This window comes from Dermacentor variabilis, chromosome 9 (genome assembly GCF_050947875.1).
Source record: "Dermacentor variabilis isolate Ectoservices chromosome 9, ASM5094787v1, whole genome shotgun sequence".
Classification (NCBI taxonomy): Eukaryota; Metazoa; Arthropoda; class Arachnida; order Ixodida; family Ixodidae; genus Dermacentor; species Dermacentor variabilis.
Genome location: NC_134576.1, coordinates 99,081,688 through 99,107,909, shown reverse-complemented (window position 1 = coordinate 99,107,909; position 26,222 = coordinate 99,081,688). Strand labels below are relative to the sequence as shown.

The window sequence follows — 26,222 nt, the reverse complement described above, 5'->3', positions numbered from 1 at the left end:
TTTCCTGCTTGTACGCGAAATGTGGAAAGCGGTGCACGTGCCGGCGCTGACATTTGAAAACGCCATTATCACTATTGCAGCAAGTACCAGGGCATGCCTATAACGGGCACAGCGAGACGTTGGCCAAGTAGCATTAGGCTGCCATGGACGCATGCCCGTGGAGGCCATTCAATGTGACATTCGGTGGTTGTCGTTTGAAGCACAGGAAACACGCAGTAAACTGGCATATGAGTGACGACTGCGCCTCATGAACGATGAGCGATGGGCCTGTATCGATACATATCCACCAAGGGCATTTGAACTCGATGGTGTGGGCGAGTCCAGACACCCAAGCGTAAGTTTGGCTTCATCGCTCACACGGTTCAGGAATCCAGCCAACACAAATGGTCACTGGAAGTGCGGACGCGAGTAAGCGAAGAGGAAACCTCGTAGTGGCGTGAGGCGATGGCGACTAAGTTCGGTACACAGGTGTATCGGGTGCACAAGCAAGCATCGCACCAGAACGCTTCTACGACAACAGCGTCGGAAGTGCACCATTCTTTGAGGCGCGCGCGGGAGCCCTGCGCACCCTGACACACCAGCACAGTTTCCATCTCTCCACAGAAGTGCAAGCTGTGCTGTGCCGGATCTGCGGAGAAGAAGAGGAAGCCATTGGACACTAGAGCCCCTTAAACTTTGTAAAGTAGCGCCACGCTTTGAAGAATGCTGCTTCCTCCTCGAGCACTCTGGCCGAGGCCAACGCCGTGCCGCTATTGGCCAAATAGCATCACATGGGCCCTCGCGCCTTGCTTCAGCGACATTTTTGCTCGAGAAGCATCTACGGAGTGGCGAGGAGTGTATGTTGGCGCCGTTGCTAAGCTCGAGCAATGTAGGTGGCGCCACGGTCGAGGAGGGAGCGTGAAAGAGAGGAGAAACGAGGAGGAGTGAAGGCTAAGGAGGAGAATGTCGCTACTTTACGAAGTTTAAGGGGCTTTATTGGACACCTCGTATTGCTCTGTGCAGGTATGTCTCCACGGCACACAGAGGGCACCATCATACAGCAATCACTGGGGTTTCTTCAGCTGCTACAAGCCTCGATGCAAGCATCAACATAACTAAAGACAGACTTGTGCAGTGGTGGAGCACTGTGCGGCGCTGATCGGCGAATGTGGGTGTGTGTGCATACGGACACCTGTTTTGTTTGTTTGTTGTTGTTGTTTTTCTTTTTTGGCTTGGGTGCAGGCGTATCTGTGCCCGCCCGTTACAAAGGGAACAGCCACACATCATCATCATCACCATGTTGCCATCAAGAGATAGCACAGCCAATACGCATGCATATATGTAGAACATTTGAATGACACCACTTTAGGTTGGTGACTGGCTTAGAGCAAGTATGTAATGCATGACACCATATGTACAAGAATAACAAAAAAAGGTAGGCAGACATCTGGCACTCACCAACAATCTGTGTCAGTCGGCTCATGCCACCCCACGCAGAAGTGATCCCCATGCGCACATGAACAAACTGAACTTCGGAGTCGGGGGCCATGATTCGGAAGTCTGCTGCCGTGGTTAGTTCTGCTCCACCGCCGATTGCGCGGCCCTCAATGAGGACGGCGCTGATCATCGGCAGGTTGCTGAACCTGGTGGAAAGAGCATTGAATGAGCAGTTGGTGCCTCTGCAGCATTCGTATAAATAAAAATGCAAATATATATTGGAATATTCAAGCTGAGCTCCAAACGTGTGGTCACTCTTGAGTAAAAACCATGTGAACCTTCAGCAAAGTCGCTGTGCCAGTCATTCTTATGCAATACTGGAAATGCTGTGATGTCGTGCAGCGGGTAGACCTCACGGCTTGTACCTTGATGTTCTATCTGATATTCTAGCTTGTGCTCTTAAGACTTCCTTCTGCGACTGTGCTGTTCTTTGTTCTGTTGGTAGGCCAGGCATAGCTCTGCTATGCCATGTCCTGTCCACACCAGAAGCACATTTGTGCTTTTGAGGGCACGAAATGCAGCTGAATTTTGTACTGATACAGTGCTGTACTGTATGCGTGTTAATCATTATCAGCTTACATTTATGTCCACTGCAGGATGAAGGCCTCTCTCAGTGATTTCCAATTACCTTTTTCACCAGCTGATTCCTAGGTGTGCCCTGCATATTTTGTAACTTCATCACATCCCCCGATTCTCTGCCATCCTCAACTGTACTTCCCTTTCCTTTGTACCCATTCTGTAACTCTAATAGCCGATTGGTCATCTGCCCTATCCATTACATGGCCTGCACAACTAAATTTTTTTCCTCGTCATGTCAACTAAAATATTGGCTACCCCTGTTTGCTCTCTAATTCAAATTGCCATCTTCCTGTCTCTTAACTTTGCACTTACCTACATGTATATTACATGCATATTAGCGTGTGTATACACATTTGCATATATGAAGAGCAATGTATATGTATGAATGGAGGAAGTGCATATATAAGTATGTACAGCCTTTGTCAAAAGTATACATGAATGTGTAATGAAATCTTAGGTCTAAGGCCCTCTATTAATTCTCCTCAAGATGTTGTGTTGCTTTCTTAATGAAGGAACACAGTTTTTAGTGATGCCTTTTATGACGAGCACTTTCGTGCACCATGAAAAAGTTCTGGTAGTGCTGGAGCCAGACAAAACTTCTTATTCCAAAAAATTATTTCGTGAAATGACGTTTCATGTTATGGTGAAACACCTAAATTTAAAACAAGAAATATCAGACATTTGAGTGCTATGGTAGAGACAGCTGTACATAGGCATCGAATCACCCAAATACATGCTGGCAATTCATTGCAGGTAGAAAGAAAAAAGACACAATGGCTGTGTAATGCCTTGCGCAAGCTGAAAATTGGCTGACATAGCATTTCTGTTTCCATTACAACCCCTGTACATGATGCAATTATTTTGAAACATTCTAATGTTTCGTTTATTATATTTATTTATTGTTAATGAAGCACTTAATTGTGACTTTTACGTAACTGCTAAACTGATCTGTTTGTTTTTTAGTTCATGAATGCACAGCTGCAAATTACAAGTTTTAATTGACGCTTGCAATAAATAATTTCAAAATCACCAGAAAATGAAAAACATGAGAGAGAGAGAGAGAGAGAGAGAGAGAGAGAGAGAGAGAGAGAGAGAGAGAGAGAGAGAGAGAGAGAGAGAGAGAGAGAGAGAGAGAGAGAGAGAGAGAGAGAGCACTACATGTGCATGTCAAGAGGTTACTATACAGTTTGTGAGGTACAAGTACTGCATAGAAAATGCCTAAACATGGCATAGTTCAGGAAAACATGTGAAAGCCCCTTCAATTTCACAAATATCGCAGAACTTGAAAATGCACACCTTCAAGTTGGGTTCAACTAGTACATATTTTAGGTGAACTATGCTGAGGCACCTGTATGTACTGAGGCAACGCCATAAAATACAGGACGTCCAGCGTTTTGTTTTATTACGACAGGTAGAGCTGTGGGGGCATATTAAGGTATACGTGCAACTCAATTCATTGAGATCACCTTGTCAACGTGTTCTGCATGAGAGCGGACATCTGGCGTCCCTCGTCGGGGCTGGGAATGGCTTTCATTGACACCAGGTTAGCCCCTGAACAAAGGAACGGGCCTTCGCCGCAGAGCAAAACTGCCTTGATATGGGGCCAGTGCTCCAATGTTTTGACGGCGTTGGCCAGCTCTATCATCATCTCTCCTGGCAAAAAATAAAATAAAAATAAATAAACAAAGAAATTAGAAAGCACGTCAAAAATTATAAATGCGACAAGCATGTTAAACGCGCAATAACTTGAGTTCCGTGGATGTAACAGTGATGCCATGGCTGCTGATTTATCAGTAGATCTACTGATTTTTAAAATTTTCTGCTGATTCAGTGATGAAGCGCTTGAATCTGCTGATTTTCTTGCTTTTCTACTGAAACGAAAGCGGAATCTGCAACTTTTTCAGTACAGAGGATGGATGGATGGATGATTATGGAGGTTACAGAGGTTATATTAATGTGATGCTACCTAGCGAGAAAAAAAAAACGTGGTTGGCTTCGAGGTTAACATACATTCTTGCATTTCCAGACTCTCAAACGTGGCACTAACTCTGTCTTTGAGCAAAGTGGGGAAAAGGCATAGAGTTTCTATGCTCTATGGAAAAAGGTGAGGCGGTGAATTTCTGAAAGTGGGTGCATACCGAACCCCACAACTATGAAACCACCATCATCATCATCATGACCAACCTATTTTTATGTGCACAGCAGCACGGAGGCCTCTATGGAGGCCTCTCCCAGTGATCTCCAATTACCCCTGCCTGGAAGATACTATACTCTAAAGCTTTCAGGTACTAACTACCATCTGACGCCTTTGAATAGGCCATCGGTGGGCTTCACTGTATTTAAATTCGTGCTTGACAATGGCCCTCTGGATCCCCGGGTTTTTCAAAAGTATCGCTAAGAATCTCGGCGTCAATTTTTGTACTATTTTCTGGAAGCTACAATACTTCAACAGAGTACTGATATAAGCGCTGAATTCGTGGGCTCATAAACTGAGCGCAAAAATTGAAATTAAAAAATCTACTGATTTCTACTGATCTTTCGCGAAAAAATCTACTACTATTTTTTAATGTGTCGTGGCAACACTGGGATGTAACGGCTGTAAAATCACGAAATGACGCTCTGTGCTTCGCACCCATCAGAGCTTTTAGGCGTTGCAGTTTGACCTTTCATGTAACGGCATCCTATGTATTTGCGAACGCGTACACAGCCACAAATATAAGAGAACGAGTTATAGCACGACACTCAAATACAGAATTAGAAGCGCGCCGTAGACATATCATTAATGAGACAAACTCGAAGACGTCGGCCTATTCAGACACGCGATCTTACGTCAAGGAACGAGGAAGCAAATGCGATGTTTTCACCCATTCATATTCTCAATCAACGCGCTGAACGTTCGCGGAAGGCTTCCTTCCTATCATGTTTTCTTTCTTCTTTTTTTTTCGTGGACACGTGCGGCCTCAAACGTGCAAGAGTGCTAAATAAACGAGCAGTTTACACAAAGAGCACAGTCCGATGAGTGGAAATTCACCGATGTTTCGGATTCGTCGCGGACTTTCCTGTTAATTTTCGGCGCTCGATCACTCACCGGAGATGCAGTTCCGCTTCGCCGGATCATTGATGCTTAGACGTGCGATGCCGTTGACGTCCTCCACGAGATCGATTCTACCGCTGGACTTGAGAGAGTTTAATTTGACACGGAACTCTTCGCTGACGAGCGGCATGCCGTCGCCGCTGCAGCTGCCCGGGTTGCCCCGGCACGCCTGTAGCACAGTCTCCCGAGCAGCACGCGTGGACAGCCAGTCCGATTTTTCATGCGACATACACGTACACAGCTGGCTACTGCGGCTGAGCTAAGCCATAGCCTCTATGGCTAAACTCAAAATCACATGTCGCGTAAATTAGGCGCCGAACGCCCGTCACTCGCACCACAGCTTGCACTCGACAGGTCAACAGACGTGCTCGTCTGCGCGCGTTGCGTCTGCTGTTACGACGGCAGCGCCATATGCGGAGTTTTGGGGATTCACGCTAGTGATAAAAAAGGGAATAAAATACGTGCGCCGACGCTGTGCGAGAATTTAAAAAGCAATGCAAATGTATTTGACGGCATGAAGGCCGGGAACTTGGAGGGACGGATTTGCTTCATTCCATAGTGTTTCTTACAATACTGTGAGAAACTCTATATGACCTAAACTGTGTGAAAAAAATTCCGGCAGAATTAACCCACCTCTCTATGAATGTCAACGTTAAAACGTTTGCATAGCAACACATTGTACCGCCGCCGTAGACACACGTACAAAGTGGCATTTTCACGGCCAATCACAAAGAATATTACCATATGACACATGCACCCCAGTTGAAACTTCCTAGTGTCCTTAGTACCCTGTCTGCAACTTTGTTGCTCCATCAAGTGGCCACGTTCAGGATGGAAGTGTATATTGTCAACTGCCACAGAACTTGTTGCTGTCTGGGAAGCACTTCGATTTCTTTCCGAGCAGCCTTCTCATGCATGGACGATATTCTGCGATTCTAAGCCAGCTCTTCAAACGATTGGCTATGTCCTCAGACGGGGCCCGCATTATTCCATGGCTATAGAAATTACAGAGCATCTCGACCACGCAAATAGAATTAAATAGCCTCAATGTCACCTTTCAGTGGATACCTTCACACTGTGGCGTGATAGGCAACGGACAGGCAGACGCTGAAATGAAAACTGCTTTAAATAATGCGCTTGAAGTACGCATTCCATTCTCACAAACAGACACAAACACCCAACTTCATCGCGTAATACGCAGCCATACTTTGGATCACTGGACCCAACCAGATCAACGACAGAAGCAAGTGCACAAATGGCACCAAGAAATGAAGTTTTGTATGCCTCACAAGCTCAAAAGAAGCTAAATGAGCATGGTGCACCGGATTCACCTTGGTGTCGCATTCACCAACCATTATAGACATATGACAGGTGGCAGTGATAGTAGCCCAAACGGTGAATACTGTTAGGCACCGGAAGCACTTGATCATATATTTTGTGTGTGTATTGCGTACATGCAAGAACGACAGCAACTGGTCTTTTCCATTGCAAACGTTGATAAGAAGCTGCTATCACACGAGTTTCTTTTAGGTCCTTGGCCTAATGCAAACAGCGCAGCCCTGATAACAAGTGCCCCTATAGCTTTTCTCCAAGCCACTGTCCTGGACACACAGCTTTAGAGATGCTACAACTCTGTGAATTTGTATATACGCGTCTCTTCCTCATACCACCATCATCATTCATCAGCCCTTTTCCTCCCCGTCCCTTTTCCCCAGAGTAGAGTAGCAGGCCAGAGCAAGTTATGGCTCAGGCCGACCTTTCTGCGTTTCTGTAAATAAATTTCTCTCTCTCTCTCTATTGTGAATGGGGCGATATGTTTGAGACTGCATACCTTGCGCCATTTTGGCAGATACACCTGGGATTGGCCAAGAATGAGCACACACCAGTATCACCCGTACATACATGCAGTGTCAAAGATGTCTGTTTGGGCACATTCCTAATGGCACATATACACAGTGACCCAACTTGCCTACTAGCACAGACAACTAGTCAGTAGAAGTTGTCTGCTCGGCCACATACCCAGTGGGTCCATGTTGTACTTCTCTGCAAGACTACAGCCAGCACATACCTATAGTGGCCCAAGCTAGTAGACAACTTGGGTCACTGGGGAATGAAGTTAGATACAAATGTACAAACCAGAAAGTGGGAGAGTTCCTAATGAATGCTAATATAATTTGCATATAAAAAAGAGGGACAAGTTGCAAAACAGGCATGAAGGAATTCCTCCACACACACACACGCACACGCGCACACACACACACACACACGCACACACACACACACACACACACACACACACACACACACAGTTTAGAACATATATGACAGACTACACTGGAACATCATGTGACGTTGTGGTCACATATAACAAGACTGACACGTACATACTCATCACAGAACCTCTCTCTTTGCTCGTGATGATTATGTTGCTGCTGACATGTTTATGTCCAGTAGATAAGTATATAGCACTGTTGTTTATTGCAGTAAAAGTTGCTGAAGTGTAGCGATTAACAGAGAGCGAACGAGAGAAGCCTCAGGCTGGATCCAAAGTTTCACAAAGGGAACTGATCAAGGTGAGGTAAATTGGCTCTAGCCTGAGGCATCTCTTTTTTGCTCAATGTCGATCGCTTCAAGTCTCCATCCTCTTGCAAGCTCTTTGTTTGGGTTAATGTGGTGTTACAAGCGCCACTATACCCTCTCACTCTAGATTGCCTGGTAGTTCAATACAAAAGGAAACACATTATATAAATTCAAGACTGCAGATTACTTTTGTTTTTGCACTGCAGGTACCGGCAAGTGAAATTGGGTCACACTTTTGCCATATTTGTTACTCAATCACATCTTCCCATTCATAACGGTATATTCTGCAAATATCTGCTATGATTGAACTGTCATTCACAAAAATTTAGCCAGTTCTCAGTCTCTCTCTCTCTCTCACACCCACACTTTTCAGCTACTTGACCACATCCATCCAAGCACCCACCAGCTGTTTGGTCCAACATGCCTCACATATACTCAAAAGATTTGGTTACAAACAAGCAAAACACATAGCCACACTGATCTCCACTCATGACTTCTTTTATTTGAAAGCTTGATTAACACACACAAAAAAAGCCACCAATTAAGGCGGTAAACTTGTAAAGTATTCTGCTGAAGTACCTAAAAGAATGGTCCATTTTATATAGACACAAGACACTCCCATAACCTGTAACAGTCAGTTCCAATCAGCATAGACTTGGGTCTCTAATATAGAACAAACCCAGTCGGTATTCAATGCAATTATCACATTTCTTGTGCTGAAACATTTCTGATTGAAGTGCTAGGAACAGGTGGACATGAAACACCCGTCAGTGCTTTATATTCCTCTTCAGGGCTTCTTGGTTGGCTGGCCCACTCCACACGGTGGAGAAGAGTCTCAGCTCCTCTCGGAGGCTATCGACTGTGGAGAGCTCTCTCGCTTTCACAATAGTTTCCTTCAGAGTCTGCAAAAAATTAGAACAGTATCAGCATTAACACAATGACATGGCAGCCCGGTAGTTACGGTAAAGTGCTTCTAAATGTTCTACACGGTCATGTCTTTGTTGCCCATGCATTTTAATGGGGGCTGCAAGACCACTTGTGCATTAGATTCAGGTAATTAAGAAATTACTTGATAGTTAAAATTAAACTGGAGCTCTCAACTGTACTGTCTTATCATAGAGCAATGGTGTTTACTTTCAGATGTTAAACCTAATTAATCAACCAATTCAACCTAGCGAATTAGTACCTAGTTACATTTAAGCTTCACCGGGGCATTACATTTTTGTCTGTTCAGTGCTCGTTTACTCGTTCTGGCGTGCTTGGTAGTCTGCTATGCTGCTACATCGAGCCCCACAATGAATAGCAGCATAACAGATGAGCCTGATAGTGTCAAAATGTCACAATGTTCTTTTCCCACTTGGCCATTCTCTGTATACTGACACATACCAGTCCTGGGAAACAAGATCAAAACTGGTTCACAGATAAGTTATTATAGTAAGGTATTTAAGGTATGCTGAGGCTTGTCACTCATTTTTCTATGGTTTCAAGGTACAGGGCCTCATCTAATGTAAAAAATAAAAAGTCGAAAATGTCATGTCGGTAATCCTATAATCCTTTTTTCCATGGCAATCTTTTTAATGAGTAAAAAGCTTGTGCTATTGCAACATCAGTAGTTCATTTGTTATCTTCTGTTTTCTGTGACTGCTAGTTCTTTTGTGTTTTCGTAATAGGCATGGCCACAGAAACAATCTATACGAAGCTCGACATTTCTTGAAGCAGAAATCAAGGGTGAGTTCGTTGTCCTCCATGCGACGTGTTGTTCCTGGTGCTGCAAGGAAAAGACATTGCAGGAGCGCTGGCAGCAAAGTGTTTTAATCAAGCTGCTGGACACGTGAGAAAAGCCGCCAAAAGCTCGACTTCTTCCCTGCAATCGTCAACGCCAAGTTGAAGCTCTGAATAAAACTCACTAGAGCTTTCTGGGTCCAATTATTTACTTTAGGAAAAGAAACATTCCGAAAACACTGTGATTCCTGCATCGAAAAAGACAGCCATTGTCACTTCAACTGCCTAACTCCATGCGACCATTTTTAAAGCCAAGGGAAGCCAGCGCGCATCAGAATTTTTCCACCAGAGTCATCAATCACTTGTGCTAATCTTCTTTTATGACAAATGTACACACTACACAAATCTGTGAAAGAACATTTCTTCTGTGTTCAAACGGGAATTCCTGCAAACGTGTAAATGAGGAACTCGCTCACTTCTATTCAATGCATCGTTCTTGCATTGCAGAATCCCGCTTCTTTAGTTTTCTGGCAAAGCAGGAACAAGGCAAATTACCAGCTTTAAACAGAAATATGCTGTGCACTGTGTGCATGAATATGAAAGGGAACATGATTCACACATTCTGCATATTTGTGCACCGTCAGGCCCCTCTCCTTGCTCCAGCTCAGACCATGGAAATGTAGCTGCTCCTGCCTTCTGCTCCTGCTTTTTTTTGTTTGGTCAGTTGCGTAGCTGCGCAGAGTTGCTGTGCCCCTCATTGCGCCACATGTCAAACATCAAATGGCTTGTTGATTCTTTATGAACAGCTTCATTATTTAATGCACCGATGAATCTTTTGGAATAACCTTTTGTCACAGTGTACACCACTTCTTCAGTATCAGCACTTCTAAGCCCACCAACACTTTACGCATGGTTGACACGTAGGACGACTCGTCACAGAACAAGTCGCACCACCAGACAACCGACTTAGTGAAAAAAAGATTATGCAGATTCAATTTACATACTGGAATTTATGTGAAGCAGCTAATCAAATGCTATAAAAATTTGCCCATTTCATTCCTGCGTCTTTGGTGCAAAGGAAACTGCCGCGTGTGCTTGCTACGTATACATTTTCACACATGTGGCGATCATCTGAAAGAGCTAGTTGACATTAATACAATAGAAGCATACAAGTGATTGTGGCTTAATGGTTAAAGCACTGGGCTGCTGTGCCGGGGGACTGAGGTAAGGTCCCACCATCGGCCACATAATCCAAGCTTCATTTTCTTTAAGTGTGAGCTGTATGGCAAGACAGCAGCAGCACCCAGCAGCCAGAATCAGGAAAGACCGGGTGGCTACATAAAGAAAGCTTTGCTTCCAAAAAATTAATAGAATAAAATAAAAGGGCCAGATGTAAAGCACCGCCAGTCGGTGTACACTGGCTTCTAAGAAACATACCCTTATGACATGGGTGTCACAAGCAATGTACTGGCCAAGCCACTTTCTGGCTTCAGCTAGAGGACTCTCGTAGTTCTGAAGGATGTAATCCACGAGCCCGAGTTCCAGAGCCTCCTCGGCGCCAACTTTTCGGCCCGACGACAGCAGCTTAAGTGCCTCGTGAGCACCCAGAAGCCTCACCAACCTTGTGGTCCCGCCCCAGCCTGGAACAAGGCCCATCCGCACCTGCAAGCCGGGTATGAGTGTTTCACTCGCCTCTTCTTCATACTCGGTGACAACCTAGGAATTCAGTACAAGCTCCATGCACAAAACTGTGATATGTTATTTGCACTTGCCCTGTGTGCTCTGAAACCCAGTTCCCAAGAAACGCCAATACTGAAAGAAGTGCTCTTCCACAATGAAGTCATGGAAACGAACAAAAATACTACACTTACTCATGTAAGACTCGCACAGCTTTTCGGAATCTTCACAGGGACGAATCTTACAGAAGTCTGGTATATAGATAAGAACAACAGCAGATGAATTCCACCTCAGGATGCCTAGTACAGCGAAAAAGACGGGGAAGACGAACTCATGCTGATCGCAATTAGATCACTATCTTGGTTGTGCTTCTACACTAGGATTGTAAATGTACCTGTTGTTTGCCTGTAGTGTTAACACATTTGAAAAACTTGCCCATGGAATATAGCACAAATCTACTCCTTCGGCAGGAATACTCAACGAGGCGGACATTACTTACATTGTAAATAAAAATGCATAATCGACTAATTAGCAAGATTTCACTAATAAATGTTTGCCTACTTACTTGAGCCCACATATTACAATATATGAATTGAATACAGCGACTTCACAAAGCATGTCCACTTGGAACGAATTTTGAAGCTACCACCAGTTTTGAGATAAGTGCTGTCAAACTTGGGGCAAAAATGTACTGTTGTTCCACTTACTTTTTTACAAAAATGCTTTTTTATACATTGAAGCTAAAATGTACTTGAACAACAGTGCAACTTCATTGCAAACTTTGAGAATGCATATCTTGAAACTTGTGTCATCCTCATAATTTTATTCGAAGTGGATATGAGTTCCTAATATGAATGTGACACAGCGCACTTTCAAATGTGATTAGGCCAGATCGGAATCTCCTTTCTTGGTCATGACTGGCACCTTTTTGCAAGCTGCAGGAGGGAGCTAATCACAGTCAGGAATTTAGACCTGGACCGATTGTGATATAAAGTGTGCTGAGTGACACCGGTATAAATCACTGGCTACGATTTGTAAATTGCATGTGTGACGTAAAGTAATTAGTAAAGCTTCACTAATTAAATATAATTTTGCTAATAATAATAATAAACTAATAATAATAAACTTTGCTAATTAAAATATTCATTTTGATTTCTCGTGCAAATAATTTCCATCTCTGAGTGCAATCCAGCTCAAGAAGTAGAATTGTACATGTCACGGGTGATTTTTAAAAATTCTGCTAACAATAATTAAAGAAAAAAAGACGCTACGTATATTGTCACACCTGTCATAACAGAAACACCTGCTAGAACAGTGAATGACATTGCGAATGATGTACGGAATAATGCAAACCCTGGCTATACAACAAACACATATTTATTCAAGATTCAGCATCAGTGATCAAGTTTCACTGCGTTATTTATCGTGCCTACTTTTGATGTTGCTGCCTTCATCAACAGAGCTTACAATGTCATCGGCACACTGCCAAAGTATGGCTGTCCTCTTCCTGTAACCGCAGTTCAAACAGACAACACACGCCGACTAAGAATGCCACGAGATAAGCACTGTCCAGTGGCCATCTTCATCTTTGTGTTATCTTTGCGAAGTTGTTACGAAATGCAATTATACCAACTCGTGCAACTTTCAATCCTATCGGGTACCCTCGGCGTCATCTATGCTGTTAGGTGTTCCAGCAACTTTAAAGCTTTAGGGATGGTATCAACGGATAACAAATGACACGTATTCAAAATACGAGGGTAAACCAAAAAGTGAAGGCAATTTCATGTTTTTGATAGAATAAATGAAGGCTGGGTGTGTCGACGTCACCCCGTGCCTACTTGGAGATGTGGAAGTAAGAGTATCAATCACTGCCTCATTCAGTTGATTGTTGCGGAGAAAAGAGGTCAAAACATATGGATGCACCAATCTCCGGTTGCGCCGTTGAAGAACGGCACGCTGTAGTGCTTTCTCCCTGGTCGAAGGATGTAGAACCAGTGGACATCCACCGTAGGCTGTTTTTGCTTCCCCATCCAAAATACAGCGCTGACCTGTAGCCATTGAATTACCGTACCTCCGGCGTGTTGAAGGAAGCACTGCGTGGTCTTTGGTTCAGTTCAGATCACCAGGTCCAACAAATGGTGCAGGCATGGCTTCGTGAACAACCAAACATTTCTTCGTGGACGGGATAGAGAAGCTGATTGCACAATATCAAAAGCGGGCTGCAATGCAGGATACATATGTGAAAAGAGTGATACGTTCTTCCTGTGTTTAAATAAGGGATGTTATGTGGAAATTGCCTTTACTTTTCGATTTACCCTTGTAAAACCTTGTTATAACTTCTTTTCTTTCACATTTTTGACCATGAAAGCGGGTGTGTGTGGGGGTTTTACATGCGGGCTGGTTTTACATGAGTAAATGTGGCAAGAGGCTGGAGCATCTATAGAAATTTTCTTTGAGTTGCACAGTGCTGGTATTGGCAGTCCTGGGTTGTCAGCAATTATAGTTTTTGTTCCATGCTCCCATTACTTGTCGCCGCAAGCGTGTTACAATGTCCTCAACAAAACCCACCTGAACAAACTGAATTTCCGCTCCAGGTACGATGATGCGAAAATCACAGGCTGTTGTCAGCTCAGCTCCTCCGCCTGAAAGGCATCAAAAGTGATGTTTGCAGCGAGATGAAGAAAGATACAAGGCTAACCATGGTCAAAGTGTTTCTATGAGCTGTGACTAGTTCCTTTATGAAAAGAAATGATTTCGCAATCTTCCAAAGCAATAGTTATATCCTGAGGTTTCTTCAACTGTATGGTCGATGACAACATTTGTAATGTTGACAAAACAATTCCTGTTAATAAATTCACTTGTGGTTGTACAGCTATAGTCTACAGACTACAGTCACATCTGGAAAGGTAGAGGGACTAGCTTGAAGGGCATGTTTCTGACCATCACACTAAGGCAAAAAGAAAATAGGACAGGTAGGGACAAAAGAGGTAGATGATGGCAACGGGGTGAACATCGTGGTGAAACGTATGCATGATGTCACACAGATGTGGTAGCAATGCTTCTGGCTAATGTAGAGTAGCCAGCATAGCCTCCACATCCTGCATTACATGCGCTGCTGTTTTAGCCACTGGCATGTTCTAACCTCCAAGTAGCTCCCGCAAGGCACTAATCATTTGCCTTGGTGTCATCTACCATGACAACAGTCCAAGGAAGAAGTCTCATTATCCTGTTGTCATGTGGACACATGCGACATTTTGTAGACTGCAAAGCTTGTACGTGAATGGAAGCATGTCCAAACATACCTAAGGCCCTGCCTTGGATCAGGGCTACGCTAATGAGAGGCAGCTCCCGGAGACCCATTAGAGCCGAATGCATGATGGTTGCCATCTGGGCACCCAGCTCTGGTGTGTTCAGTGCCTTCATCATGTCAAGGTCACCACCGGAGCAGAAGACGCCATCGCCACCATAAAACACGAGACCCTTGCCTGCCTTCCAAGACCGCAGCTCAGTGACAACATCGTGTAGCTGTAGCATCATGTGCCCTGAAAACAAGCAGCCAAATGTTTCATGTACAAACAGCCGATACAAATTCTAGCATTTGTGTATAGTAATGTCTTTGGATTTATTGTTGTGCCCCTATGACATCAGTTTTAACTGTCATACACTCAAAGATGTAAGAAAACTATATATACCTAATGACTGCAACTCACCTTCTCTGCTCAACAATCTTGTGAGGTATGTAATAATTCTAGACTTTCAATGTGATACTCCTTGAGTGCTTTGTGAAATGCAGCATGCTTGTACATTAATGTCTTTTACAACATGTTACGAAAAACAAACAAACATGTTGTGGTAAAGGATAACATAGTATCAGCATAAATTCAAATGCAAACAAGTCGAAAATGACTACAGTGTATTGTTTCACTTCCTTATTCGCTTGCATTTGTAAATGCGGCTCAATTTATTCAGGCCCCAAAACATACATCTGAGACTGCAATGCTTGGAAACCCGCTACGAAGTGATTGCATGTGTCTTCCTCTTGTGTATATAAATACATGCAACGGCTGGGTGTCCTGATCAGCATTTTCTTCGCATATTAATTTGTGCTCGTGGTAAAAGTAAATGTATGTTGACTCACAGACGGGCGTGTAAAAGATACAGCTGCTCATATATAAGAACTAGATGGCTAGTGCAGCGTAGGTGTTTGAATTGGACCGGACAGTCAATGTTCAAGTCCGGTGTTGGAATTTCACAATAGCTATAAGTATTCCTGACAGCTATAGTGCACGACTGCTTCTGCCGTTTCGACGCGGTGCACCGTACTCTAGAGCACATCATGTAGACCCATAAGCGTCACAGCCATTGCTACTGTACAAGTACAGCATTGTGCATGCAACTGTGCTGCTATGTTGCTCAGGGTCGAATACCGGTTACAATGTGTGCCCAGCTAGTCTGCTGGCTTGCGGCGCTCGAATATTGAATAGATGGTCTTTGGCGGCGGTTTCTAATGAAACAATTACTGCGTGTAAGAATAATATTAAAGAAAGCGCACTGCCCAATGCTGCTTTAGTGAGCAGTATGAGTACGAACGAGCCGGGTGCAGCTGCGAGAGCTATATGCATGGTAGACGTAGCACATTCCGATCTAGTCACGTCGTAGCCAGATGGGATTCGAAACTTAACGCACCGGAAAACGAGTTTCTTTTCGTAGGATTGCTGAAGTAAACTTCAGCGATGCCCGTATTGTCATCCTTTGTCAGCTGAACGGTGCCGCCCTTGAAAGCTGAAAATCTTGATCGAAGTTCATCCGATAACGTTGCCAAACGCCTGGCACCAGACACATTTTTAACGCCTAGCCGGGAAAACAGCAGACCAGCGAACTTCATGGTGACTGGTTGTCCATCGAATGGTTACGTTCAAATTTCAGTACTAACGTACGTTAGTTGCTAAAAGGCTAAAATGCGTGATGCGCACGTAAAACACACGGTCGAAACAGTTAGCAAGGTTAGCAGTTGATAGTAGCAGTACGAGACTAGTAGCAGTCGACAGTCAGGGATGCGCGCGCCGCTGCGGCTGCTAAAGGATGAGAGAGCAACCACCTTCGTGTGCTCTGAAAATACAGGCCGCTGCCGTCACATCTGGGGCGCTTACACGTTTTTGGTCTACCACAATGTGCGCTGCTCGACGGTGAAAACGCAGTAGCAGGCATGTGGCAACGACAGGCACACCAACGGCCAAGTATTCAATCGGCTTTTATTACTCGCTGATTGTTTGTCAGCATGTTTTTGTTAGCCGTCGACAGATAACTGGTCATCGGAGCGATGCCCGTAGATCTCAATCGTCTCGCCGATGGCTGGCTTGAACTTGAAAGCGACCCAGGTAACATATGCGCGTGCGGCGAGTTGCAATCGACGTAAACATTGATTGCGGTTATTGACGTCGTCGTATTTTCCGGCTCCGTCGCATTTGCAGGTTTGTTCACGCTTCTGCTGGAAGATTTTGGCGTGAAAGGCGTACAAGTGGACGAGATATATGATCTTCAGAAATCCATAGAAGGGTGAGCGTTTTCTTAGCATCATTTGCGCGAGCAAAGCACGGGCTGCCATGTAGCGGCTGGCGGTAACACGACATGGAACGTTTCGTTTCATACTGTTGCTCCACAGGCCTGTGTACGGCTTTATATTTCTCTTCAAATGGATCGAAGAAAGACGTTCGCGGAGGAAAGTCGTCGTCCAGGAGGAAAAGTTTGTCGAGAAAGAGGAAATCGTCAATTCCATCTTTTTCGCGCACCAGGTAAACATACGATCGAATGTGTGCATTTGTTGCAGTAGCGTTGGCACACATGACACGCTTGCTTACTCATCTCTTCCGGTTGCAGATTGTTCCCAACTCATGCGCCACGCATTCTCTCCTAAGCATTCTGCTCAACTGTTCAAAGATATATTTGGGTTCCACTCTCACAAGGCTCAAAGAGTATACGCGAAACATGGACCCCGAGGTAAGAGGGCACCTGAAAAAAAAAAAAAAAAGCACTTGCTAGGTTTCTTGTGGCGATGACACGAGACGTGCCCGTGCTTTCAGGGCATGCATATTACGAGTTTTGTGTTCAAATGTACCTACGACAGATTTGCTTTGTTTGCAGTGTTTGGTTCTTCCTGCTTTGAACAATCTGCGGCTGTCGCTATGAAGCAGTTTTTTTTTTCTTTTTCGCAATGAGTGATGCGTACACACATTATTGAGATATTGTCATCAGTGCAACACTTCTTCACTCCATCATTATGAAACTGTTGCATTGATATTGGTGTGCACCTAACCACTTCATCATGAAATCCTTGCTTGGCCAAGACAAAGCAGAAGTTGATTGTACTTCTTTTAATAACGCAATAAATTATATCATCAGACTACTTGCAAGTTCATGGCTTGATGCTCATTATGGAAGCCTTTTAACAGGAACCTGTTCATGTCATGGCATTGCATGGTACTAAAATTAAGGCCGTAATGTTTTTGATGCAGAACAAAGGTTATGCCATTGGCAACACTCCCGAGCTGGCGAGGGCACACAACACACATGCCAAGCCAGAGCCCAGGCAGCCCCAGGAGAAGCCCCACGGCGTGCCCATGGGTCGAACCATGGAAGCATTCCACTTTGTCAGCTACGTGCCCATTGATGGCCGCCTTTATGAACTGGACGGCCTGAAACCATACCCCATAGACCACGGGCCATGGCTTCCCGGGCAAGATTGGACGGACAAGTTTCGCATGGCAAGAATTTATTTGCTCTCCTAAGTCATCAACGGTGGCCAAACAATGTACTTGCAGAGGCCAAACAAGGTCTCAGGCTGAAGCCAGCGTTTCAACGAGGAGGCTTGTCTTTTCAGGGCAACAACTATTGTTCTTGGTTGATTAATTGGTGTGAGCTTAAATATGAACATTTATTAACTTTTTTTCAATATTTCGCAATGTCAACTGTAGGTAACCAAACATAAAATTGGGGCAGAGGTATGAGAAGTTTCATGCCTGCAGGCTTTGTACATAGCGGAGCAGGCTACGTTTCTCATGGAGCCAGGATTTTCCAACTAAAGAGCAGCAATTCGAATTCTGCGAAATGCCCTGTGTAGGAGAACAAACTGCTGATTTTTTCCTGATGCCCCATTTGTGCTTTTTATAAACAGTGCTTCATGATGTGCATTGTCTTGACAGATACTCGCTAACATTATGAATACTAGGATGTGAACATCAATTTAGATGAATTATGAAAGCGGCTGTTTATTATTTGAAAATTATTCAATACCGTATTTAATGTAAATAACGCGACCATGGATATAATGCCAGGGGACACGAGGGGACATCTCACACACACAAAAAAAGTGTTATGATTATAACATTTTTTTATTAAGTCTTTGTCACTGTCGCCGAGAACAACATCGCCTTCCATGCTGCCAAAGTTATTTGAGAGGCATCGCATCAAAAATGCCCGCCGTACAATTAAAAACAGCTCTGTACATGGTGGCGCCTTTATACCTATACTGGCGTATCCCACTGCAGTTTGATGCACCATAAATAAATTTTAATGAGAAAAAAAATTTAATATTTGTGTCAGGAGCATGAATATAATGCAAGGCATGTTCTGATGTGGGAAATTCTGGGAAACAGCTCACCTTATATTCATACAAATATGGTATTTGATTCGATTTGCTTCTGGCACTGTTCTATCTGTATTTGATTCGACCTCAGAAATTACTATTTGTGTTGCAGCCTGCGATGTTTTTGAAGATGCGCATAGCAAGTGGTCATATTGTTCTGGCTGGTTATTTGGTTGGCACAGACACGACCTAACATGTACACCGGTTTCAACAAGGCAACAAACACATTCTTTCAGGTCATTACTGAGAGGCTCGGCGGTGGAGACATCCGCTTTAACCTCATGGCTGTTGTTCCTGACCGGAGACAGGCTTACGAACAGAAGCTGCGAACGTTGAGGACAAATCGTGGCATCGTTTTAGAAGCACTTCAGCAAATGGTATGTGCCCCTTACCTTCGTTATCTGCTTCAGTGCTATGCTGTCTATTCATCAGGTTTGCTTGGGGACAGCATAGGCTGTTTTAGTGGACAATGCTGTTTCAGAAGAGCAAAGCAAGCTTTCAACGTGAACCCGTACCAGCTAGCTCAGTATAACCCTACTCCTAGGAACTGCATTTCTTGCAACCATTCTTTGGCGCCGATCCTGTTATTTTTCTACCCTGTCTAACATTGGCACTAATGTGTGTCCATTAGACTGCAACCAACTTACTTAGTGACAAATCTTATCGGTGGGAACAGTAGGTAATAGCGCATGTGCTGGTGGGCGAGTTGGTTATACTACATGTTTACAACGAAGGCGCCAAATAAAACAGCGGACGAAGGAAGGCGACACGGGACAACCATGTAGGCGCCTACATGGTTGTCCCGTGTCGCCTTCCTTCGTCCGCTGTTTTATTTGGCGCCTTCGTTGTAAACAGTAGTAGGGTAGGCCTGTGGTCAGCAAACAGTGAACCTCAGTGCTTCGAGCATCGCTGCTCAAGTACCACACTCTCCTGTAAGCCTCCAGTGCCGTGAATGTTACAGGTTCGCGAGCAACCGGCGCTTGACGGCCACAACTATGCGAAGAGCCCCCTCATGGAGGCGCACTCCCCTGCACCCAGCTCGGGTTCTTCGAGCACAGACACTGCGTCCGAGGTGGGCAGTGCGTTCAACTCCCCCGTACGAGGTTCGCCACCGGGTGCGTCACCACCGCCACAGCCAGTCACATCTCCGCAGCAACAGCTCACACTGCAGCAGCAGCAGTCAACAGCGCAGCAGGCGGCAGCACACCAGTCTGTAGCACCGCAGTCCTCAGGCAAGTTGAGCTGTCTTTGCGGGGCCTCACTGAAGTAATGCATCCACAGGCATGAACAGTGTTGTAAGGCAGCATGTAGGAGGGGATGTGTTTGAAGAGAGCAGCACTCTTGATACATGGGCATCAGTGCCAGGCCTGAGCGGCCTGCCGACGAAGGCTGCCATGTGCCGGGGCTTTCGTCGGCGTGAAAACTGTTGTGCAAATCCCCCAGCTTTGCTGTAAAACTTTCTTGCCGATCTGAGTATGTGAACAGAGAGTCTGCATTTGCAATTTTTCTGGCATAGTTGCCACAGTTAATAATAATACTTTTAATAATAAAACTGGCTGATCCCATGCACATGGTACATGAAAGCAAAGTTTCCTTTGTTGTTTGCTGAGATGTCTACTTCTATGTAGCTCAGCATTCCTTGCTCAATGCATTCTGCGGTGCCATTTTACTCCCTTTACATCTTTCTCCACACTCAGCAGTTTGTGATGCTGACTTCTTGACATCTCTTTAGCTGACGGCTTCAATTGTCTGTTGCCGACTTCGTTTCTTGCCTCTTGTTCTGCCCGTCTGCCCATTCTGAGGGATTGGCCGAGAATGTTAGCATACCTAGCTCTGCGTGTCCAGTGGCCTAAGTTTTCTGTTCACACTCATACCCATTGGCCAATGCTCTATAACCGGCAGGACAGTAGCAGCCAGCAACCCCAAAGTGGGGGGGAAGAGGAAAAAGATGCTTTGCTTTAATAATAGTATAATGTTATTTCCATCTCTAACATTGTGATGGCGGAGGCAGGAGAAAAGAAGTGATTGTTTGGTGAGGACTGCACACTGTTTCTCATATTTGTGTTGTCGTGCTGTATTTATGTATTGGTTTCATGAAGCGTAGGCACCTGTTATATCGACTGCCATGGCAGTTTTACTTCAGGCATTGCTAGTGTTATTGTTGTGTGTAGTAATTGAATTTGATGCTTTTATGTATGGAACACGTAGCATATATACTAATAACTTGCGCAGTATGGTTGACTTGGGCTTGTATTTAGCCTCAAGAAGAGACAGGAGTGTGTATGAAAAACAGATCAGAGTTAACAAGTGTAAATGGGTTCAAGGATTGCACAAGACATTCCATGTAATTAAATTTCAACATTAACACTGTTCAGTTAGACTTTTTAACGCATTCACTGCAGCAGCACTTTTTGAAGTCTTGATTCCGATGTGTCATGACCCATCAGTGAGTCACCTGGAAGTTGTGCTCCTTTGAAACTTCCTCAAGTTGTAGAGAGATGGCGCCAAGACTCGCCATACCAGAAGCAACAAGAATTTATCCTCTCCGTTGGTTTCTAGCAAAGACGTCGCTTGCACACTGGAGGAAAGCCTTGCACATCCACACAGTGGGAATAACTACCGGGACCCAAGCTGCAATGGATGTGTTGTAATTTGTGTGCATTTGTTTTTTAATGTGTCAGTATTAGAACTATCACGCAAACGAAAAAAAAACGTCTGTCTGCTTGTGTACGGCAAAGAGGGGGAGAGGAGGCCGATACAGGTGTAAGGAGACGAGGCAGCATGTTGTAACGTGGCAGAGCACTGTTGGCACTCGGCTGTCAGCAGCTCCACTTTGCATTCGCGTTAGTGGCCGCGTTTGTGTTCTGTGTGCTGTATAGTTCATTGTAATGACGAACACCATGCCTGCTACGTCGGAAAACTAATGCTAATGCACTACAGTTGCAGGCATCTCATTGATCTCCATCGTTTTCCTTTTTCTTGCCACAGGTGCAGCAAGTAGTGGAGAAATAGACCGGCTTGTTGTGGTGAGGCTAGGAGAGGAGCACCCATTTGCACCGCATGACTTGCTGGCTCTGCTGAAGACGGTCGAGGCCGAGATCAATGCATGTGAGAGTGCACTCAAGGACGAAGTCGACAAGCGGCGTAAATATGTGGTGAGTGCTCTTTTGAGCATTGACCAGATCATTTGCATTTCCCTAGCAGCCACTCTGGTCAAAACTGCTCAGTATCTTCAGTATACTTCGAGAGCGCAGAATGATCGTAGAAATGAAGTGGTGTACTGTGTTAAGGAAGGCCTGTTTGCAGTATTTATGGATGCAATTTGTAGCGTGATAGCTCGTAGCTGTAACTTAGTCGAACCCCAATATAACAAACCCTGATATAATGGATAATCGGATGTAATTAAGTAAATAACTTTTTTCTCAATAATATTATCATGTAAAGAATAAATGTGTATAACAAACGTCTAATGTAATAAAATAATTTTTATGTCGGACGCGACTTTGTCGTAATGTGACTTGACTGTGAATGAAAGTGGCAAGGGTAGTTGCTTGATTAGAGAAATTCTAACATTCTTGTGCAGCACATTATGCAAGGAAAAAATTTTACACCAACAGCATCGGCTGCTGTCATATAGTGCTGTTAATATTGAAGGCCTATTGCAAGGAAACTGGCTAAACTGGTCATGTATACGGGTAGCATATACCGTTTAAGCAATCTTGGTAAAGATACAGCGCTGCTAATTATCTACCTTTTAAAACAGCCTTTAAATAGCACCTAAGCAGATAACACCGAGACCTAGTGGTTAGCGGATACGATACCAAATCTCGGAGCATGGTCTGCAAGATCGTCAGCACAATGCAGACGCCACCCAATTTCGGATGCCCAGCGTTGTTTCTCAACTTTCTGGCTTCTGCATCATTTCCAGATAGTGGGAACAACAATGTGTTCTTTCTCTCATTGTTTATTTTTCAGTTTTGACACGACAAATGTTTATTTTTGCTAGTTTCTTTTGTGACACATCCACTCATGTTTCAGTTGTCACTTTTTACTGAGTGGCTGCTCTATGCTGACACTATCCGAAACTAGGCTTTCGACGTGGATCAAAATTTCATTGCAGTGGGCCTCTAAATGAAGTCTGAGGCAATGCCTGCGCACTTCGCTAAGTAGCATTAGAGATTAGGCAAACCGACAACTTAGTGGCCAATTCTCTTGAGTACTTGAAGGGCGCATTGGAAAACCTCTTAGTAGCTAGAAGCTCCGGACCAAACTTGTGAACTGACAGCAACGCGCAGTTGGGTCACTTATAACCATTGCCTTCGATTTGTCATCAAATAATTAACCTATTGCCCTGCAATTAATCATATTAGAGTTTTGAATTAATACTCTATCTATGTAAACTGATTTAGTGTTTCCTTTTATCATCCTTTTAAGCATCAGAGTATGTTAAACTACATGATCGGCACATTAAAGAGATACTGAAGAGAAAAACTGAACTTTGTTCGTTGGTTACGCAGTAATTGGTTGATTATTAGAGGAGAAAACGAAGGTCAAATATCGCGCTGAAGCCTCAGCGTCTGTGTAACATAAAAAATATCAAAGCATCTTTCCGTGCGTGGGCAGTTGCAGCTGAGTAAAGGTTCGTAAAACTTGCCAAGTTCGGTCTTTGGCTTTGTTATATGAAGGCGGCATCTAAATCCATCACATCTCGGCGAGCTGATGAAGGAATTTCAACCTGGCGTTGCCACCCGTCTTTCGTTTTTACGCTTTTTCTGGTTCATCAAGCTTCTTATTACAATATAATAGTGGCTTTTTGGAATTTACTAACACAGCTAAAATAAATTTGTTTAAAGAATCCCAGATGGTCAATTGTCATATTTTGTAACACAGTAGTACGAGATTAGCTTTTGAATTAAATTACTTGATGCATGCCTATATCTTTCTTTAATATGTGACACGCTATTTCTCGATAATAAATGCAAGCAATTGAGGGAAGTTCCTGTTGCATGCTATGTATGAAACTGAGTCCAGACAAAGTATAGGCCCAATCTATGCAGTAGTACCCGTGTTTCCCATGCTAACGCCAGATTTTCCTCTATAATTTTTGTGGGAGACTGACTACTACTGTTGTCGCTGTGAAATGGCCACGTAGACAGTTTACATTATAATATGGCAAACAGTGCAAGAAATGTGACAAAATATTGTTAAGGAAACAGACGACACAGTTGCCTGTGTCGTCTGTTCCCTGAACCTTCTGTCCCTTTTTTGTGCTGTTTGTCACATTATGTGGTCATAACAGCAGGCTTGGCTAACAACCATTCTGATTCACGTTAAAAGGTTCTTGGTACAACTTCTGCACAGGTGGACGACTGATAATATGGCAAACAGTGCAAGAAATGTGACAAAATATTGTTAAGGAAGCAGACGACACAGTTGCCTGTGTCGTCTGTTTCCTTAACCTTTTGTCCCTTTTTTGTGCTGTTTGCCACATTATGTGGTCATAGCTGCAGGCTTGGCTAACAACTATTCTGATTCACGTTAAAATGTTCTTGGTACAACTTCTGCACAGGTGGACGACTGCCGGCGGACGCACAACTACGACCAGTTCATCTGCACCTTCCTGTCGATGCTGGCCGAGCAGGGAAAGCTGGCCGACCTGGTGGAGCAGCAGCTTCAGCCCAAGCGTCGTCTGCTCGCCAAGCAGCCCGACCGCAAACGGCGCCCAGCTGCCAAGGCCAAGCGACGGCGCTGACGTGTGGTGCATGTGTCTGTTTTTGCGCTTGTCATCTGTTGGACCCTTTCGCACGGAGTTCTCTCTTTGTACAGCCACCTGGAGATGTACGCGGCCACTGTTGCATTTCTTACACGTCTGTCTTAAGTGACGGCACCGACAAGGCGACGCGTGTGCGTGTTGTCCGTTTTTGCTTTGGCCGGATCCTGTCGTCTGTTGGTTGTGCATGGTCACCTAGAGGAAGACGCTGCGACCACTATAGCATTTACGTGTCTGTCGCAATTAGTTTAAGCCTGAGTGACTGTTCTTACAAGTCCACATGGCAGGTCTGTATGTTTTGCGACAGAACCCCACTTTGTTTTACACATTGTGGACCAGAGTAAAAAGGAATGGTGGATTTGTTTTCTTGACCATTATGCCCCCTTGCTTCTTACAGAGAGATTAATTGCATCATAGTTTGTAATATAAAGTATAAAACAGTTTTACATTGATTACATGGCTTACAGTAAAATGAGTCAAATCATAGTTTGTGAAATAAATGCACGAGATAATTTTACATTGATTACATGGCTTACAGTAAATTAATCGAATCATAGTAATTGCACCATAGTTTGCGACATACACTGAATTACATGGCACCCTACATCTTTCTTATAAAATAAATTCTTATACTTTTACGTTGCAAACTATGATGCCGTGTCGCACTTCCTTGAACACCATAACTACTTATCATGCGTCAGCGAGTCATGTTACAGCTCGTACTTCTGCAATAATTGTTTGAATATCCTTCTCATATTGGCACTCCCTGTATAGTTGCTCCGACGGGAACAGGCTGGCACCTCGATTGCTTGTGTATGCCGTCTGTCACGAGAGTGTTCTCAAGCGGTGCGTGTGCGTGTATGTGTGCATGTTTATGTATGCACACATTGGTTGGCATTTCCGGCAAGTACCACCGTCCCCGCCAGTGCTCTTCTTTGAAGCCACATCAGATTTTATTTTGTCGGAACTGGGGGGCATTCAACCACCATCACGGGTTGCTGCTGACTTGACATTAGTTCGAACAGCAGCCAACCAGATGTAGCAAAACTAATAACCGTTCATTAAAAATGTGATAACTTTGCTCATATGTGGTGAAGCAAGGGGTCTCTTTACCACCCTTTTTTAGCCACAGAAGGGCCACATCACCGCATTTTCGCAGTACGGTTATTAGTTGTACTGCATCTGTAAGTCTTTAACTGTCTTGCATCACGAGTGCGTAAAGGAGGCGCAGCGAGTGGTTTAATTCATTTAACAACCTGACCGGACCTGTTTCTTGCTTTCGATTAAAGTTTTGCTAGCCCATGCTTTAAGTGTTCCTTTTTTTATTGTATCCCTGAAATGGAATGTAAAATGGCAAAACGTGATCACAAGTCACTTCTGCAAAATTATACTGAATGTACATCAGAGGCATGAAAACAAGTCATGGATTGGTCAAAAATGTGTAGATAGAAATGTGTTCATGCTTGTTGGCAGTTTTCATCTCTGCCTATTGTTACAATAGTGCTATAATGTATCTGTTAAAGAAATCTGCCAGGCTGGTGTAAGCTTTAATATAGTTATGAAATTAAAACTACTGCATGCATTCTCTCTAATGAGCATACTGAAGCTTACGGAAGTGTGTTGGATGGTGCGTGGTCTATTTTAAAAGGACAGTAAACAGAAACACGCCACTTTAGTCTGAT

General features: G+C 44.1%; 2 protein-coding genes across 2 annotated transcripts in view; one reads left to right on the top strand and one right to left on the bottom strand.

Moving 5' to 3' along the window:
• LOC142558464 (uncharacterized) overlaps positions 1-16,191 on the bottom strand; it is a 34,244-nt gene extending 18,053 nt beyond the window's left edge. Inside the window, exons 1-8 of the mRNA XM_075670596.1 lie at positions 15,815-16,191; positions 14,431-14,670; positions 13,697-13,770; positions 10,889-11,113; positions 8,500-8,631; positions 5,144-5,408; positions 3,522-3,708; positions 1,438-1,622 (exon numbers count right to left, since the gene is read on the bottom strand). Of these exons, the coding sequence (XP_075526711.1) occupies positions 1,438-1,622; positions 3,522-3,708; positions 5,144-5,408; positions 8,500-8,631; positions 10,889-11,113; positions 13,697-13,770; positions 14,431-14,670; positions 15,815-16,013 (1,507 nt within the window). The 5' untranslated portion in view covers positions 16,014-16,191. The remainder of the gene's footprint in view (positions 1-1,437; positions 1,623-3,521; positions 3,709-5,143; positions 5,409-8,499; positions 8,632-10,888; positions 11,114-13,696; positions 13,771-14,430; positions 14,671-15,814) is intronic.
• A 105-nt stretch (positions 16,192-16,296) lies between these two features.
• On the top strand, positions 16,297-25,845 carry caly (ubiquitin carboxyl-terminal hydrolase calypso). Its single transcript, XM_075668843.1, has 9 exons — positions 16,297-16,506; positions 16,600-16,684; positions 16,791-16,920; positions 17,006-17,125; positions 17,641-17,889; positions 19,007-19,147; positions 19,732-20,002; positions 21,759-21,925; positions 24,340-25,845. Exons 1-9 carry the CDS (start codon positions 16,449-16,451, stop codon positions 24,520-24,522), a joined length of 1,404 nt encoding a protein of 467 aa, XP_075524958.1. The 5' UTR covers positions 16,297-16,448; the 3' UTR covers positions 24,523-25,845.
• The last annotated feature ends 377 nt before the right edge of the window (positions 25,846-26,222 follow it).

Bases quoted from the DNA above. Each gene is read 5' to 3' on its own strand.
- caly (XM_075668843.1), top strand. From the start codon at position 16,449: ATGCCCGTAGATCTCAATCGTCTCGCCGATGGCTGGCTTGAACTTGAA. The intron at 16,921-17,005 runs GTAAACATACGA...TTCCGGTTGCAG, and splicing joins CCATCTTTTTCGCGCACCAG to ATTGTTCCCAACTCATGCGC. The intron at 17,126-17,640 runs GTAAGAGGGCAC...TTTTTGATGCAG, and splicing joins CGCGAAACATGGACCCCGAG to AACAAAGGTTATGCCATTGG.